Below are 16,755 nucleotides of genomic sequence, written 5' to 3' on the forward strand. Positions count from 1 at the left end.
AGATGCAGACATTACTCAGATGCTTTTATTGAGGTTGTGATCACTGGCTACTTAGTCAAATATTTGCTATATCGTCGAGTGATACTCCATTTGGCTCGGTCCAGATTCTGTTCAAGGCAAGACACCTCTCATCCCACGAGCTCTGTATAGACCATGTACGGTCAGTGCAGTGGCCGCCACTCCTGCCGCAACAGTAGCTACTGTCGCCCACGTAGGAGCTTGTTGCTGTGGGGCAGCTTGGGACTTTGTGTTACAGATGGTTGGAACAGACGGTTGTGGGCGGTGTTGGAAGGACCCTTTCTGTTCGAGCCAGCGGTCAAAGATGAAGTCGTGCTCCATTTTTGCTGGATATTCTGTCGAGATCAGCACAGTGAGTGTGCAGCCGTTGCGCTCTTATAATTTGAAGGTCACATATTCACGGCGTGCACTCCACACACGTCTGCTCGTGCGTGTACGCTATAGATACATCAGTGAAGGCAAAGACTACACGGGTAGCGGTGCTTAGTCGATGGTGGGAAGCGTCCCAAAATATAAAGGTCGTGGCAGAGCATACCCAATGCTGATGATGATGGCAGAGAGAGAGGATGAGAGAGAGACAGCCCTAGACTTCACTGCTGCTCCTGTGAGCATAGTAATCGCTCATTTATTGCCAGAGTAGCTCTCAGCGCTCGTGCGACGCAGGATCCGAGTCAGCCGTTCGTCCAAGAAACAGCCAAGTTGACCAAAAGACGAGTCGAAGCAGCATATGACAGTACCCGAACGTGTCCGCACATGAAGACGCTGTAGCCATATGCAGTACCATGGTCGGCGATAACAACAAAGGCTGTGTCAGCCTGGTGTCACATACGCCATGCAGAGATCTGCACGCCCCCCATGGAAGCATGCTGACCACCGAATATCAGTATTCACCGGTCAGCCAGTGTCTGCTGTGCGTTCACTCTCACAACGCGAGCGTGATGATGCTGCGGCACAATACAGCTGTAAAAATGATGATATGTGTGCCTTCATCGTACCGCAGACATACGTTGCACGAGCATGCCGCTGAGAACAGTGGCTGCATCATCGATCCCATTTTCATGGCATCCAGTACGGGTCGCATCCCATATGCATGAGCCCGCGCGCTGGTGAACGATGATTACATGTCAAGAGAGAGAGCTTCGATATAAGTAGTGTGCTTCCTTGCTGCCATGTGCGTCGCTGCTCCGGAACTCGAACAACAGGACAGCCTCTCGGTGTCACCGTCTCAGAGTCTAATCCGCCTTGCCTCGCACTGTACGACGGTGTAATCGTCCAAAATGGCAGAGACAACATCATCTGTAGGATTGGCCGCCACGATATTGGATCCGCGCGATGATGAGCACGAGGACTGGCCGTTGCGGCCAGATTCTCCCATCGATATTTCCATCATCAATTTCGATAGACGAACTCCCGATTCCCAGGCGGCCACGCTCGCAGGTCATCATCGCAGCTCGACCCCAGTCGTCATCAACTTTGACAGACGCGATACGCCCGACTCCATGGCAGCGACAAAGCGCAGTCGAAGATCTTCCATCACCGACTCTGGCGACTTTTCGATTGGGAACTTTTCTTTCGAGCAATTTCCGTTTCAGGGCGAACTGAAGGAGAAGCTGGACCATCATGTTCGGAGATCCCAAATCGGCGGAGCAAGTATCTCATCGGAAGAGGAAGAGGAAGAAGAAGAGCGGCGGCAGCAGCAGCAGCAGCAGCAAGGGGGCGGGGGAACTGTAGACGAAGAGGGCGAAAGAATCGAGGGGGTTCGCTCCGAAGACGATGCCTCCATATATCCGGACACCACGTCATTCACGCTCATCATGGTGGCTCTCTGTCTGGCCGTGCTTTGTGTAAGTGAACGAAAAGGCTTGAATGATGAATGACAGCAGAGGAGGTACTGATGTTCTGCGACTAGATGTGCCTCGATATGACAATCATTAGCACGGCGATCCCTCGCATCACAGACGATTTTCATGCTCTTGACGATGGTTCGTGAACGTCCCATCTTCCGAGGAGCAGGGGAAACGCTGACCTGTCCGCAGTCGGGTGGTATGCTTCTTCGTATATGCTGACATTGAGTGCATTTCAACTATTTTACGGCAAGCTTTATACCTTCTTCTCCGTCAAGTGGATCTTCATGATGGCCATATTCTGGTTCGAGATTGGCAGTGCCATTTGCGGCTCTGCGGTGAATTCTACGGCGTTGATCGTGGGAAGAGCCATTGCAGGATTTGGATCAGCGGGTATCTTCAGTGGAGCATTGCTGATCATTGCTGCGAGTGCGCCTCTGTCGAAGAGGCCTACGTACATCGGAATCCTGGGGGCCATGTATGGGATTGCCTCGGTGACCGGTCCACTCATGGTATGGCGTTCCATTTTTTTCACATGCACGCGCAGCTGCTCATTAAAGCTAGGGTGGTGCCTTTACGGATAAGCTCTCCTGGCGGTGGTGGTGAGTTGGACGTACTGCGATATGCTCCCATCGATTCCGCTGATACGCTCAGCTTCTACATCAACCTTCCCCTGGGGGCCGTCACCGTCATATTCATTCTCGTCTTCTACAGAGAGACCGAGCAGTCTCGTGCACAGATGCTCAACGATGGCTGGAAAGCTCGTCTCTCGCAATTCGACCTCGAGGGACTGGCGATTTTCTTGCCCATGGTAGGAGGACATTCTCTTGGAGCACATGGCCTTCTCAGAAGCATAGACTGACTTTTGAGCGTAGGTGATCTGCTTGCTCCTGGCTCTGCAGTGGGGAGGTGCCAAGTATCCGTGGTCCAGTGGTCGCATCATCGCGTTGCTTGTGGTCTTTGGACTCGCCCTAATAGCCTTCGTGGCGATTCAGTTCTGGAAGCAGGACAAGGCCACCGTACCCGTACGCGTGTTGAGGCAGCGCTCCATCGCAGCTTCATCATGGCTCGCATTCACGCTGGGAGCCTCATTCTTCGTCTTTGTAGGCGATATCGTGGTGGTACATGCAGTGTTGTTTGCTGACGATCATGACAGACATATTACATCCCCATCTGGTTCCAGGCGATCCAGTCGGCGTCTCCAGTACAGTCCGGCATTCGCAATATCCCGATGGTGCTGTCGGTGGTGGTCAGCTCGGCCCCCACCGGCGTGGCGGTGACATTGATCGGCTACTACACGCCCTTTGCGCTACTGTCCTCGGTGCTAATGCCGATCGGCGCAGGCCTGACTACGACTTGGACGCCCGATAGCAGCGCTTCCAAATGGATCGGCTACCAGGTTCTTCTGGGGCTCGGGGTGGGATTCGGGTTTCAGCAGACGATGCTCGCGGCGCAGACATGCCTGCCGAAGAAAGATGTTCCGATCGGGACGGCCATTGTCGTCTTTTTCCAGACGCTGGGTGGAGCCATCATCGTCTCGGTCGCGAACAACATCTTCTCCAGCCGATTACTGTCGGGTATCGTGCGGGTGGTTCCCGAGCTAGACCCGAGTATTGTGCTGAAGACGGGAGCGACGTCTTTGCGGGATGTGATTCCGGTCGAGTACCTCCCCGCCGTCATCAGTGTCTACAACGAGGTCAGTCTGAGCAGCATCCCGTGACTGAGCATCCCGTGACTTGAGACTTGATAAGATACTGACCTGATACCTGATACCTGATATTACAGGCACTCGTGGGCACCTTCTACGTTGGCACAGCCATGGCTGCACTGACCATCATCGGCTCGGCATTACTCGAATGGAAGAGTGTCAAGGGACAAAAGGTGCACATGGTAGCAGCCTGAGGCAATCAATACATGTACCCACTTTTATCGAAAAAAACTCAATCTTCCTTTCCCCGCAATCGGGATCGCCCTTCCTCGCGTCAATCTTGCTTCAAGTTCCTCTAAGGGCCTAGGCTCAATAGTCTATTTCGAGGGTACATGTACTTTGCACTCGCTTTCAAAGATACGTATATTCCCTCCCACGTGGACAATTGCTTCCAAATTATTCTTCTCTTACGGCGCGTATCCGAGTTGATGAAATCATCATCATCAAATCGGACATGCAGAAAGCTTGTGATGGATGGCGGTTTCGAGACTAGGAGCTACTTTTACTGCTTTGCTCCATGTACCCCGCATGGCACTGGACCACTTCCTGATCCTCTCTGCCCACACACTGAGGAGTGGGGAGCTCAGATCAGCGGCTGAGCCTCTAAAAGGAGTGGTCGAGGCGTACTCCGGCGATATGGAGGTTCACGCAACTCCTCGTTGATCGATGGGGTAAGAAACACCCCAAGCCGGAGACGGGCTGGAATGGATGGCACACGATGCCTGGTCCCGTCTATCTGGTATACATACATAGAGGAACGGAACCGTACCTGCTCGTGCAACATCTCTCTCTTCTGTGCTGCTCAGGTACCTACCAGTATTGATTAGGTCATCATTGATATCACGAAGAAACGACACGCGGATACATACACACTCCACCCGGGCCCATTCAGTATAGAAGATCGCAGCATGTCGGACGACAACAAGTATATCCGCTGGGATGCGGAGGGAGTCGAGGTGGAGCAGCCGGGTGAGAAGGAGAAGATTTGGGAAGTCTCGGAACAGTTCAAGCGGATGCAGATGATGAACTTCAATGAGCACCATCACTGCCTGCGGGGAACACACTTGAAGACGCAGGGCGTAGGTACCAACCATCCTTGACCCATGAGGCGACTCGTGCTGCTGCTGACAGACTGGGTTGGGTGCAGTGTGTGATTGGCAAGCTGTCCGTCCGCAGTGATCTGCCTCCTGTTCTCGCTCAGGGCATGTTCAAAAAGGCGGGAACCTATGACTGCATTATGCGCTATTCATCCCTCACGCCCAAACTGGTACCAGACAACGTGCCAGCCCCACGGGGAGTGGGCCTCAAGGTCTTTGGGGTCGAGGGAGAGAAGATCTGGGGAGAGGATAAGAAGACACAGGATTGGACATTTAACAACTACCCCGTTTTGGAACTCCGCACTCCTGTGGCGACTTGCGAAATCGCAGACAGCCTCGAGAAGAACTGGAATCAGCTGGACAAGTTCGTCGACTACCTCAAGTCGCGCGACGATCACGAGGTCGCATGCGCACCCGCAGCCATTCCCCGACAGCACAGTGAGTCTCTTTTTCACTTTGGGAGATCTGAGGTGCAGAATAAGAGAATGAAGAGAATGAAGAAGAAAAAGAAGAAGAAAAAGAAAAAAGTCTAACTCGGCACAGTGGTGGCAATGACCCAGTGGTCGCAATCCGCATATCGATATGGCAACAATGTGGCCAAGGTCGCCCTCTTCCCCGAAGGCGAGGAGCAGAAGAAGCTGGAAAAGGAGTACATCGATGACGACGCTGCCATCAACATTCTCTCGCAGCACACCCGAGCATTCCACCAGAAGCACAAAGTCACCTACTCTTTCAAGGTGCAATTGCTCGAGAACTTGGCAGAACAGCCCGTGGACGACATTGGCGTCGAGTGGGATGCGAACAAGTACCCCTGGCACGAGGTGGCACGACTGGAATTCGACCCTCAAGATTCGTGGCTACCAGAATTTCGAGTTTGGTGAGACATGACCCGCTTGTGCTACTCCGTCGTGTGATGAGGGGATTCGAGTTGCTAACGCGGGCTGTGCTCTCCTCTAGGTGGGACGACCAAATCACAGTCAATGGCTGGCACGGACTGAAGGAGCACCAGCCTCTCGGCAGCTCCAACCGGATGCGCAGAGTGGTGTATGCAGAGAGCAGGAAGCTTCGTCTGCGTGTCAACGGATACAAGGACTACATCGAGCCTGCCAGTTTGGCCGAAGTACCAGCACCCATTCCTGCTCTTCTCCAGAAGATCAACCCCGAAGCCGGCCAGAAGGTGGCATATTCGGCAGACTTGAAGGTGTAGTGCTTGGACTGGGGCTTTTTCATTCTTGTTATACTAGTCGCAGTGTTGTTATTCAATACAACTTGATGCCGGTATATGTACATGTCTGCAGATTGGCATCACTCGTGTGTTTCACAGCGCTACTGTCCACGCGCTCACAGGTCGAGATGCACAAGTAAGGTAAGGTGCCTACATGTATATGTAGCGATTCTTGGTTGTCGCATATGACGTTGCAAGGATTCCTCACTGTGGCCATTCAATCAGGCAGAACATTTATCCCGAGCGGAAATCATCGAGGGTCGACATTGGAAGACCTGGTCACCAGAAGAGATGCTTTGGGAAGTGCGTCTGCGATGGGTCGCCATGCGTCGCTGCACCCGCTTTCTCTCTTCCCGGTGAAGGTGGCCAAGGTTGACTGGGCGGCTGCATCTGCGGCTGCGGCACCACGTGTTGATGTTGATGCTGCTGCTGTTGATGTTGATGATGTTGTTGTTGAGCGACACGCGTGTGATTGGATATCGAGAACAAGGCCTCGCCGGCTTCTCTCGTCTCTTCGCTATAGCGCCGCTCCGTGCGGGCGGCGGCAGTAACGTGCTCCGTCTGCGGCCAGGCGTCGTGTTGCGTGTGGACGGCAGAGGAGGTCGCTGGGAAGGGGTCATTATGGTGGATGGCGGACATGGCAGATCTAGCAGCAGAAGGGGTGGAAGAAGAGGGCGAGGGCATGACAGCGACAGCGACAGTGCCATCGCGTGGGGGGGCATGATAGGGCGGCCGTGTTCCTGCTGCCCCTTCTACTTCCAGGGAAGGATCGTAGACACTTTGGGGTTGTTGCTGCTCGGGCTGAGCCGCGGGCGTCGAAGTCGTCGATCGGTAGGATTGACGCGCCTTCTCCCACGCGCGGATAGAGTCCAGTCTTGTCAAGGGAAAGTGCGACCAGTGCTCCTGCCCAGACATGGCACTGCTCCAGGTCTGGTGGCTCGGGGCATGGGCAGAAGTGGCGGCGTGGCGGTGCAGCACATCCAGCAGTTCGGCGTCAGTCACGCGTGGCAAGAGTGCCAGCAACAGGCGCTCTGTTTCCTGTAGACGGTCTTGCAGCGAGCGCAGGTAGTCCTTGGCCGGCCCTCTATTGCACCCACGCCTCCATCAGCCTACTGGACACTCAACACTCGCCCCTGCCCGTGCTTCTCCCAACGACTGGCGTCTATTGTAGAGAACACGTGACAAACACACGATACACACACACACGCACACACGCACCGCTTCTTCGTCTCACTCCACCAGCACTCCTCGTTGTGCAGCCGACACTGATCACACACGGGCCTGGACGCGCACATGTCCGTCAGTAGTAGTAGTCATGGTAATGGTAGTAAATAGCCAGGTGAGGTAGGTAGGTATGTAGGTACACACCTTTCTCCACTACACTTCTGTCTTTTGCCACGGCACACAGCGCACGCAGCGGTGATACGAGAGCGCCGGGGCTTGTCAGGAGCTGAGGTCGGCATGTGGGATAATAGCTCACGTGATGGATATGGTGTGCTGATCTCGTCTCGTGTGGTCTTGTCTCGTCTCGTCTCGTGTCGTGCAGTCGGAGGCGAAGGCGGTCATAGGAGGTAGAGTGGAGCAAGGCAAGGGCAATAGAAGAGGCAGAACTCGCTTGGTCGTCCTACAGTAAGGTATGTATGGCCGTACTAAGATGGGTACATGTAAGTGAGGTACAGGTAGTATAGGTACATGTACTATAGGTGGTAGAACAGGACGAGTAGAGGTAACGCTCGGCAAAATAAAAAGCCAAGACTCCGGGAGAACTCTTCTCCTCTCGGCCGAATGCAGAATAGTGTGCCAAGAGAAGTACCTTGCCTGTGCCTGATAGCCTGACCACCATGTCGAGTCTCGCCTCTGCCAGGCCTGGGCTGGCACTACCTCCAATCCTCCCTGACCTTACCTCCAGGTACTGACCGACTCGGACTCTCCTTTCCACTTCAAGCTTCCTGCAAGCATGTGATACATACCACCTACAAGGCTGAGTGAGGTATGGATGCATCGGCAGCCGACACGACTACATCGCCCGCCAGCACCACCATCCACAGCACCAACAGCAGCACACAGGAGACTGGCAGCTTGACCCAGCAGTCGCCGCACGAAAGTCGCTTCATTGGCAGCAGTAGCGGCGTATACTTCATCAATACCGTCAAGCAGGCCTTTGAAACCTCCAGCCGCCTGCCTGCTGCCGAGGAGACAGTGGGTGGCGAAGACGACTTCGCCCCCTCCGCGCGCAATTCGCCCGAGAGAGGTGCGCCAGAAGCATTTGAAGTCCACATCAGCAGCCAGAGGACCATCGAGGTCAACACTTCCGCCCAGCTGGGCTCGCTCCCGCCCTACGATGCCGCCCAGTTGATGACCATCGAGTACTTCAAAGTCTGGCATCCCATCGTGCCCTTTCTGTCTGGAGCCGCATTTCTGGAGGACTTGGAGCTTTTGTACCGCGACCCACGCACCGCGAGAGGCTCTGGCCGAGTCCCCGCCGACAGGCAGAAGCTCTGTGCTCTCATCATCTTCCAATGTGTCATCGCCGTCGGAGCCTCTGCTCTCCCCGCCGAACACGCTCCTCCCTCCGCGCTGCCATCGAGATCCAATCTCCTGTCTCTGGTGGCCGCACTCGCTTCCCGACATGACATTTTGACCGTGCAGACTCTTCTTGCTGCGCAGGTCTATTGCGTCTCCACCCTTGCGCTCCGCACCGCCTCCTCCATTGGTGGACTCTTATGTAAGCTGTTGTTCCATGCCGGTCTGCATCGATGCCCCTATCGCTACCCTCAGCTGTCCAACGAGGACCGTGATCTCCGCAAACGCATCCTCTGGAGTGCATACGCCCTGGATCGCTATCTCTGTCAAGCTCTCGGCATCCCCGTGAGCTTGTCGGACCGTGAGATCGATGTGTGTCAGTCGGGTAGGCAAGAAATACACGGGTCCCATTCGGTCGATCGCAACTCCCTTCCCATGCTTACTCCCCAAGTATCCTATTCCCATGGCAATGCGCCAGCGATACCCAATATCGAGACGGAAGTACTGTCCAGAGGCACCGCTTCGGCCTATGCAGAGACTCCGGCCACCCACAACTCACAGGAGAATAATAAGCTCGAAGTGATCTTGGCCAACTTTGTCGACTACGGCAAACTTGCCGGCAGAGTCATGGACCTATACCACATATCGCTACACTCTCGTCACCATGATCCGAGCAAAGTCCTGTTCTTGCGCTCGGACGTCGATCGATGGTTCAACAGCATGCCCGAAGAGCCCGTATACGCATATGGTGGTGTCAATGGAGCAGACGAGCAGATCGTCCGCTTTCTGCCGTTTTTGCACGTTCTCTACGAGCAGTTGAAGATCTCGATTCATCGGCCGGCTCTGTCATTGCCGCGGTCGTCGCCCGAATTCCATCATGCTCTCCAAGTCACTATTCGTGCTGCCAAAAGAACCATCTTAGCACTCGAGCGACAGTCTCAGCTCTTCTGGCCGGGCTATGTGGCCTCGGTCTGGATGTCGGGTCTGATCATCTCCTTTGCCTGCCAAATCGCCCTGTACAACACCTCACAAGGCTCGCAAGAGATCGTGCGCTGCCTCGATCTTCTGCAGCGCATGGGAGAGCGATGGCGAAGTGCGCAGCGGTGTCATGCTGCACTTTCGACATTACTCTCGGACTTACAGAAGACACATCAACGTGCCCGACCTGATACGCCGTCTGCAGATCCTGCTTCCACACGTCCCGCCAAACGACAACGGCCTGACGGTGGTGCGGGATTCGAATGCGGCCGTGGGCTCATGTCAGTGTCGCCGACTTCTCATACTGACACCCCAGACCATAGCAAGTCTGTGCCGCCGCGAAACACAGGCTTCGCCACTCCCATGTCACATCTTCATGCTGGAGATGGCAATGTCAACGACTTCTTCGCTGATATCAGCTGGGAAAACCTGTTCGACATCGGAGACATGGCACAAGATTCCGACATGCAATTCTTCGGACAAGGCATCGCACCTACAGGGATGAAGTAAGGTCAGCCAACGTAGGAGTACAAACTCAATACCAGATCCCGCTAGGTATTTGCCCTAGTGACGATGACAAGCTGCCAGAGCGCTTTGGCCTCTGCATCAAGCCTCCGCCAAATCACCCTTCGCAGGCGATCCAGATGTGGTACATTGCTTGTTCCATCCCTTCACGACTGCATCGCCAATACTAGCGAATTGGCGCCATCTCGACTCGAGCCAAGGTACTGATATGCCAGGAGATTGAAGCTCGTGTGGGCAAGGCAGATGCGAGTATCAGAAAAGCCATTAGCCACATCTGGCTCTCGACCACGATCAACCACGAAGCCATCCCGTACACTCACGTGCTCGGTAACCTTCTGCAAGTACCCTCAAATTGGCTGCCTCTACTCGTGAAAGAAGCCCAGGAGTTTGTATAATGTAGTGGCACGCTAGCTGGATACATAATGCTGCCTCGAGCTTCTCCAAGCTCTTCGGTGAAGTGGAGCGCCATGTAAGTACCTAGGCGTTTCTTGACTTCATAGGCTTTCCTATACCGGATTCGGTAGATTTCGAGTGCTTTTGCGCTCCCGACGATTTATTGTCATATATCACGTCCGTATTCGGTCTCGCCATTGATCCTGTTGGAAGTTGCCGTCCTAGTGGTCTTTCTTGAATACAAGGAAGCGATGGACTCCGAAGCTCCTGCTGGAAGACTCTTGCGTTCAAACTCGGCAGTCTCTGCTCAAGCTTCTGAGATACTACACTGTCTCAGCACTTCTCCTCGGCATATTGTAGCGCTCCGAGTCTAATGTAGGTAATACAATAGATTTGCTCGCAATAAATCGCTCCTGTAGCGTGTTCTTCAATTCACGCCCTTGATTGGGATAGAATTGCGCAATTCGTGTATTGGGTTGCGCCTCTACGAACCGAGTACTGAAGTCTCTTACCCAGGAGCCGTAATCGTAGCCTGCGTGAAGGGTGTTGTTGATACTTTGCATTCCAGGGAGAGTTCTATGCACTTTTATGAAATACTCAGCAAGTTGAATTGCTCGCTCACTCGAGCATACGAGCTGTGAAAGAACTCATGCCTTGTCTGGAAGATCTGCAAATGAAGCTCACCTGCGCACGTTCTATCATACTTTCTTTTCTCCTTTCCCTCTCCCGTGACTTTGAAAGCACTCCCCATCATCCTTGCATTGCGAGTTACATGGAACTCATTCACGTCGTCGATAGGCAGCACTCTCTCAGAGTGCAAAGCATAGACATCACAAGACAAACCCCCGAGGCACTACCTTCAAAACCACCATACTATTCTTCCTTCGAATAACTAGTCCCTTCCTGACCTCTCCCCCTTTACCTCCCTCCGACCATGCTAAACTTCGTTCAGACTATCAGTAAACATAGGTACTACTGCTTACCGCCCTCAATAGCACCCACAAGATGATCTTCCAAACGATCAATCCTCGCAACAAGTACCCTTGCAAAGCCATCGAAGCCATCTGAGAAGCGATTAGAGAGTGCTTCCACATGTTCGATCAATCGATCAATATCCCCCGAGTCTGTGGGATGTGTGGTAGGGCGGGTATTCGTGCAAAAAGGGGCTTGGGGTTGCGAGGCAGCAGAGGCATCTCGAGATGATGATGATGACATGTTTGAATCAAAGGGGGAAAGGGGGGTGGAAAATGGGCTCTAATCTGGAATTAGGAGGACCTTGCGTTGCGGGAAGATGTTATTTAACTACGGTGTCTTTCTTTCTTTCATACTCTGTGATTGTATTGGATTGGATTGGTGGTGTTGTTATTCACGCTTGCGTGGTCTGTTGAGGTATGGAATATGTGCCATGTTTCATCCTCTAGTGTGAATGCGACCGCGCTGCTCTAGTCCGACTCTTTAATAGAGAGAACTACAGGCGCTATTGAGAAAAAAACTTGAAAAAATTTGAATAAGTGAATCTTTACCTGTGTTATATATAATCTCGACTTCGTGCACTCCGCTAACGCGCTTACCTATTTGTATTACTCTAGAAGCTTCGCCTGCGTACCTTGTAGGTATATATATATACAGGTATATTTGCTTGCAAGTGGTCCACTTCAACTGCTCCGGATGTTTGCTTGCAAGTGTAAGGTGACTAGTCCCCTTGCCAACAGGGGTTTTATCAAAAAGATGATTCCACTCTTCTCTAAGCCTCAACATAGCAAATCTTCCTCTCTCTCTCTAACTCAACATCAAGAATACATGTAACAGTAACCCACAAGAAAAGCCATGATGACCTCAAACCCATCCCGACACGACCAGGAGCTGCAGATGCTCCAAGCAAGAATCGCCGCCCTGGAAGCGAACCTCTCGATCTTCGAGCTCATCTTCAGTTAAGTCGCGCCAAACACCACGTGCAGCAGTCCTAGGATGTAATTCTGACACCCTCCAGAAGTGGCCAAGGAGCGGTGGCCGATCGTCTGGGAGAAAGCCATCACCATGAAGCCCGACGTGAGCTTGAAAGAGGTATACGAGATCCTGGAGCTCGACGAAGACTACTACACTCTCACCGCGCGAATGCCCACGGCGTCCAGGACGGGCCCGCTATATCGTCTCATTAGTATGAAGCAACGAGATGGATATCGTGAGACTCTGCAGGCGATGCTGGCGCAAATCAAGAAGGAGGTGAAGGCGGGAGAGCATGGTGGACCAGAGGGGATTCTCGTTTGTGTCTTGAAAGTGGCGAGAGATGCCGATGAGGAGGAGGAGGAGGATGATGTTGATGATCGAGTACGAGGGGGGGATCGTCAGAGCTGCAGAAAGCATGACCAGAGGAGCAATGGACTGGCTTTTGCATGAGAGAATGCCCCATGTCCGCAACGCGATGTTTGCTCTCTTACCTCGACGATCGAGACATGTAGGCAGCCAGCTCACAAGCTCTGGGCAGACGAGGGAAGACAGAAGGTCGACAGACGATGCTGAAGAAGGTCTCTACGATGTGATGCTCAGAGACAGCAGAGGCGGGCAGTTCAAAGGTCTTGAGCAGCCAATAGTGCTCAGAGTGCGTGCTTGCATCGTGACTGTTTCCGGAAGATGTCGATACAGTTTCAGGCTGGTGAAATTTCATTGCCACCCATTCCCTCACACCCTCACACCCTCACACCCTTACTTCTCAAAAGATTCATCACACTCCCCGCCTGAAAGCCCATCCACTCCAGCGTCCCTCCCACCGCACTCCCCAACACCCTCACCTCCTCCAACCTCCGATCCAAAAACTCCTCGGTATCCCTAAACTCCGTACTCTGATCCCTCGTCTGAAACACCTCGGTAGCAGCATACACGGCACTCAAACTCGCCCGTTTCGTATACCACGACGAATCCACACTGGTATCACCTGCCAGAAACCACATTTCATCGCTCAACAGGCCCAATTCTTTTACACTCGCGGGAATGTTCTCGGCCAGAGACATGAGTCCTAACGCGTGCGTCCATTGCGGGACAATGCCCGCATCGACATTTGCTTGCAGACGCGCGAGAATCAAACTTCGCACTTTCTGACCCACGCCAAGTTTTTGATGTTGTCCTCCTCCTCCTCCTCCTCCTCCTCCTCCTCCTCCTCCTCCTCCTCCTCCTCCTCCTCCTCCTCCTCCGACTGGATCGTGGAATTGAATGCGGTCTTTGAGTGCGAGGCGTTGGGTAATGAGGTAGAATTGTACCAAATCATAAGGGCCTTTGGGAAAAAGGTTCGTGGAGATATCGAGGTAGCCGTTCTCTTTCGCTCCAAGCGTCAGGGACTGCAGCGTGAATCCTGAAGTGGGCACATGTTGCAGGGCAGATGTGAGGATGGCTGTTTGTGGTGCGGGATAGGGAGGCGGTGGGATGTGTTCGTAGGAGTGGTACAGAGCTCTCTGCGGTTGGAGCATCAGAGGGCGGAGTGCCGCAGGCATGCGGAGAAGGGTTTTCAGTGACATGGTCTCGTTGCTTTCGGTGTCGTTGTTTTTGGCTGTGGTTGTCGTGATGGCATACTTCTAGAAGTACACTATACCTGTGGGTGTGTGTGGAGAGAGATGAAGTCAGGACAAGGTCACGTGCAGATATCGAACTATGGCCCGGACTGGGCGGGCGGGCGGCAAACGCTGGCATCAACAAGGTCACAGGTGCGATGTAACAAACAAAGTACGATGTAACAAACAGTATTATTCCTGCAATGTCGTCGTGTTTGATCTGCTGGAATCACTTGCCGACTGGGCATTTTTTGACTCACACTAGCTGATGTTGCGGAACGAGGTACGAATAGTCCATTCAGCGTTCGCCTTTCACTGGGGAGCCTCGCGAAGCATTCCATGTGTTCGTATCTGGTGTAGAAAGTTACCTATACGAGATGCAATCTCGCGCTCATTGTTGCTCTCCATACAGTAGTGAATGACAAGCTATGCAACAATACACCTGTGGATCGTGATCATTCATCGACGTCGTAGCCCGTGTCACTCATGACCTAAAGGCGTCCAAGACAGCTCTTCTCAATGGCTAATATACTGGAACACCGCACTGACATCCTTCTCGGAACACTCCTGTCGCAACAGCAGATCTTGTATACGGCTCATCGCTCCGCTCGCGCCATCGTTCGTGAAGTGGTTCCAGGTGCTCGTATCGCCGTACAGCATAGCTGGAGCTTTGAGCACTTGTTTGCCGTTCTTACACCGCTTGCACTTGAACGTGTCGTGTGTATCGCTCGTTGTGCCAGGTCGGTATTGGAAGAGCTCTCGCAAGGACTCCGTACTGAAATGTCTCTCGACGTCTTCTGCCGAGTCGACGACGCAAGACGAAAGCGCCTGTTTGTGCGACTGCCGTTGAAAAATCTTCTCCTCAATGGTGCCAGCCGCCATGAATCTGTATACAAAGCAGTCCTTCTTCTGCCCATCACGCCAAACACGCGCAAGGGCTTGTTGGTCAGCAGCCGGGTTCCAGTCGGGATCGAAAAGAATGAGTCGATTAGCACCAATGAGGTTGAGTCCACACCCTCCAGCTTTGGACGACAGTAGGAAGACAAATTCTGCTCCATTGGGGTCGTTGAATTTATCGACGAGTTTCTGTCGCTTGTTGACGTTCATGGTACCATCTAGGCGCAAGCATCCATACGAGCGACTGCGGCATAGCTTTTCAAAGACGTCCAAGGTCTGGGTGTAATTGGAGATTAACACAATCTTGTCGTTACTATCCATGCGAATTCGAGCAAGCATGCGGTCCAGCACCTGCATCTTGCCAGAGTACACTGGATTGACTTCCCGATCACGGCCACGCTGATCTTTTGGAACGTATTCCTCTGGGAAATGCTCTTCCGATCCAGGCAGGTCATCCGGAAGATTGAGCAGATCTGGATGATTGCACAGCTTCTTCAACAGACCAATTGCTTTGAGTGGTTGACTCCCTTTGCCTCGTAGAAGACTCTGGATCTCTGGTGACTTGATGAAATAGTTGTATAGATCCAGCTGGAAAGGTGCGAGGTTGCAGAAGACCACGTGCTCGTACTTGACTGGCAGATACTTTGATAGAATATCGTTCGTACGCCGTATGATGAACTTGTTGACAAGCGTGAGAAGCTCCTTCAGACGTTCATCGCCTTTCTGTCTGTCAGCTTCCGTCCCGTCAGCATCTCGTCCTCGCAGAATTGGGTTCTCAAACTGCTTGCGAAAATCTGCCTGGGTGCCCAGGTAGCCGGGGTTGGCGAAGTTCAGCAAGGAGAAGTACTCAGACAAGTCATTTTGGATCGGAGTACCCGAGAGGATAACTCGCTTCTTCACGTTCAGGCCAGCCAGAGCCATGTACGTCTGAGACTCGCTGTTTTTGAGGCGATGGCCTTCGTCGCACAGCATCAGACCGATCGGCGTATTACGCAGCTCATCGACATAGAGACGTAGCGTCTCGTAGGATATAATGAGCACCGGTCGGACCACTGCACGACCACTGGCTGATGCCCAAGCACGCATCTGCTGTGTCATCTGCTCTTTGGAAGCTTTACCGTCCACTGCGAAAGGCTCAATTGCACCCTCGCCGAGCCACTTGACCAGCTCGTTCGCCCAGTTGCGAACCAAGCTGGCAGGGCATGCGATGATGCACTTCTGTATGGTACTCTTCCCAGCATCCGGCGATTGTTTCAGTAGTGTCCACATGAGCGTGATACACTGCAAAGTCTTTCCCAATCCCATCTCGTCTGCCATGATGCAGCCCTCCGCGTTCGCATCGATCAGGCCGGTCGTGCACCGGTATAAAAATTTCACTCCTTCGACCTGATGCGGTCGTAGCACTTTCGCTAGGCGTGGGTCAATCACAACAGGCACCTTGGGACGCTCGTCCACCACGACCTTCTTGATCCCTAATATCTCGGCCAAGCTCTTGTGCATTATAGGCTCGTCCATCACTGGCGTGCTACTCGGTGCCTCTCCATCCTTATTCGCCCCATCTGACTCATCGGATACCAGTGGTTGTGGCTTTCCGTCGACAGTCGGATCGAACAACACGATTGCAAACTCGCCACTGGGATCATGGAGCGGCTTCGCAACAAAGACGGTGCCTTGTCTGAGACCGAGCAGCGGCGGGGGACGTGAGGGGTTCCATGCGCCAGTGTCCTTGTTCTTCATGGGCACTGCGAACTTGGTCCGGAACATGGTATCCTTATCCTTGGGTTTGAAGATGGGAAAGCGATTGACGTCTCGTGTCGCGAGCGCCAGGCGATCATCGTTGGTATAAGGCTTCTCTCCGTCCTCGATGCTGTTGTCCGCGCCGCCATAGTCAACCCTCCGTCGCTTGCGCGCCGGCTTCTCGGACGCTCTGGTGGGCGTACTCGATCCGGGACACTTGAACGGCTTGATCAGGCGGTCTGCGGTCAATGGCGTTCCGCCGTACATG

The 16,755-nt window shown here is 53.3% G+C and overlaps 9 protein-coding genes across 9 annotated transcripts; 4 read left to right on the forward strand and 5 right to left on the reverse strand.

The window, feature by feature from the left end:
* Nucleotides 1-33: 33 nt before the first annotated feature.
* On the reverse strand, nucleotides 34-691 carry SEPMUDRAFT_149260 (uncharacterized protein). Its single transcript, XM_016905445.1, has one exon. It carries the CDS (start codon nucleotides 337-339, stop codon nucleotides 112-114), a length of 228 nt encoding a protein of 75 aa, XP_016760763.1. The 5' UTR covers nucleotides 340-691; the 3' UTR covers nucleotides 34-111.
* Nucleotides 692-1,832: 1,141 nt separating this feature from the next.
* On the forward strand, nucleotides 1,833-3,764 carry SEPMUDRAFT_141547 (MFS general substrate transporter; the record flags this gene model as incomplete). The annotated part of the gene is made up of 8 exons (XM_016902968.1): nucleotides 1,833-1,862; nucleotides 1,928-2,000; nucleotides 2,055-2,374; nucleotides 2,427-2,464; nucleotides 2,517-2,673; nucleotides 2,738-2,965; nucleotides 3,019-3,558; nucleotides 3,648-3,764. 8 exons carry the CDS (start codon nucleotides 1,833-1,835, stop codon nucleotides 3,762-3,764), a joined length of 1,503 nt encoding a protein of 500 aa, XP_016760764.1.
* Nucleotides 3,765-4,056: 292 nt separating this feature from the next.
* SEPMUDRAFT_149261 (heme-dependent catalase) lies at nucleotides 4,057-7,403 on the forward strand. Its single transcript, XM_016905446.1, has 6 exons — nucleotides 4,057-4,649; nucleotides 4,718-5,105; nucleotides 5,211-5,544; nucleotides 5,625-6,976; nucleotides 7,111-7,173; nucleotides 7,261-7,403. The coding sequence occupies exons 1-4, from the start codon at nucleotides 4,479-4,481 to the stop codon at nucleotides 5,872-5,874; spliced, it is 1,143 nt and encodes a 380-aa protein (XP_016760765.1). The 5' UTR covers nucleotides 4,057-4,478; the 3' UTR covers nucleotides 5,875-6,976; nucleotides 7,111-7,173; nucleotides 7,261-7,403.
* SEPMUDRAFT_108135 (uncharacterized protein) lies at nucleotides 6,172-7,355 on the reverse strand (the record flags this gene model as incomplete). Its single annotated transcript, XM_016900721.1, has 3 exons — nucleotides 6,172-6,976; nucleotides 7,111-7,173; nucleotides 7,261-7,355. The coding sequence occupies 3 exons, from the start codon at nucleotides 7,353-7,355 to the stop codon at nucleotides 6,172-6,174; spliced, it is 963 nt and encodes a 320-aa protein (XP_016760766.1).
* Nucleotides 7,404-7,884: 481 nt separating the features above from the next.
* SEPMUDRAFT_65907 (Fungal_trans-domain-containing protein) lies at nucleotides 7,885-10,513 on the forward strand (the record flags this gene model as incomplete). Its single annotated transcript, XM_016909732.1, has 2 exons — nucleotides 7,885-8,829; nucleotides 8,911-10,513. 2 exons carry the CDS (start codon nucleotides 7,885-7,887, stop codon nucleotides 9,901-9,903), a joined length of 1,938 nt encoding a protein of 645 aa, XP_016760767.1. The 3' UTR covers nucleotides 9,904-10,513.
* Nucleotides 10,514-10,634: 121 nt separating this feature from the next.
* On the reverse strand, nucleotides 10,635-11,526 carry SEPMUDRAFT_108137 (uncharacterized protein; the record flags this gene model as incomplete). Its single annotated transcript, XM_016900722.1, has 4 exons — nucleotides 10,635-10,843; nucleotides 10,996-11,117; nucleotides 11,155-11,248; nucleotides 11,295-11,526. The coding sequence occupies 4 exons, from the start codon at nucleotides 11,524-11,526 to the stop codon at nucleotides 10,635-10,637; spliced, it is 657 nt and encodes a 218-aa protein (XP_016760768.1).
* A 499-nt stretch (nucleotides 11,527-12,025) lies between these two features.
* SEPMUDRAFT_125787 (uncharacterized protein) lies at nucleotides 12,026-13,444 on the forward strand. Its single transcript, XM_016902011.1, has one exon. The coding sequence runs from the start codon at nucleotides 12,349-12,351 to the stop codon at nucleotides 12,706-12,708; it is 360 nt and encodes a 119-aa protein (XP_016760770.1). The 5' UTR covers nucleotides 12,026-12,348; the 3' UTR covers nucleotides 12,709-13,444.
* Nucleotides 12,026-13,817, reverse strand: SEPMUDRAFT_85840 (ubiquinone biosynthesis protein COQ9, mitochondrial precursor). Its single transcript, XM_016910395.1, has 2 exons — nucleotides 13,503-13,817; nucleotides 12,026-13,403 (listed from the first exon to the last, which is right to left on the reverse strand). Exons 1-2 carry the CDS (start codon nucleotides 13,794-13,796, stop codon nucleotides 12,999-13,001), a joined length of 699 nt encoding a protein of 232 aa, XP_016760769.1. The 5' UTR covers nucleotides 13,797-13,817; the 3' UTR covers nucleotides 12,026-12,998.
* Nucleotides 13,818-14,304: 487 nt separating this feature from the next.
* SEPMUDRAFT_149264 (DNA repair and recombination protein RAD54) lies at nucleotides 14,305-16,659 on the reverse strand. Its single transcript, XM_016905447.1, has one exon. It carries the CDS (start codon nucleotides 16,512-16,514, stop codon nucleotides 14,370-14,372), a length of 2,145 nt encoding a protein of 714 aa, XP_016760771.1. The 5' UTR covers nucleotides 16,515-16,659; the 3' UTR covers nucleotides 14,305-14,369.
* Nucleotides 16,660-16,755: the final 96 nt, after the last annotated feature.

Source organism: Sphaerulina musiva (assembly GCF_000320565.1).
Source record: "Sphaerulina musiva SO2202 unplaced genomic scaffold SEPMUscaffold_5, whole genome shotgun sequence".
Taxonomy (NCBI): Eukaryota; Fungi; Ascomycota; class Dothideomycetes; order Mycosphaerellales; family Mycosphaerellaceae; genus Sphaerulina; species Sphaerulina musiva.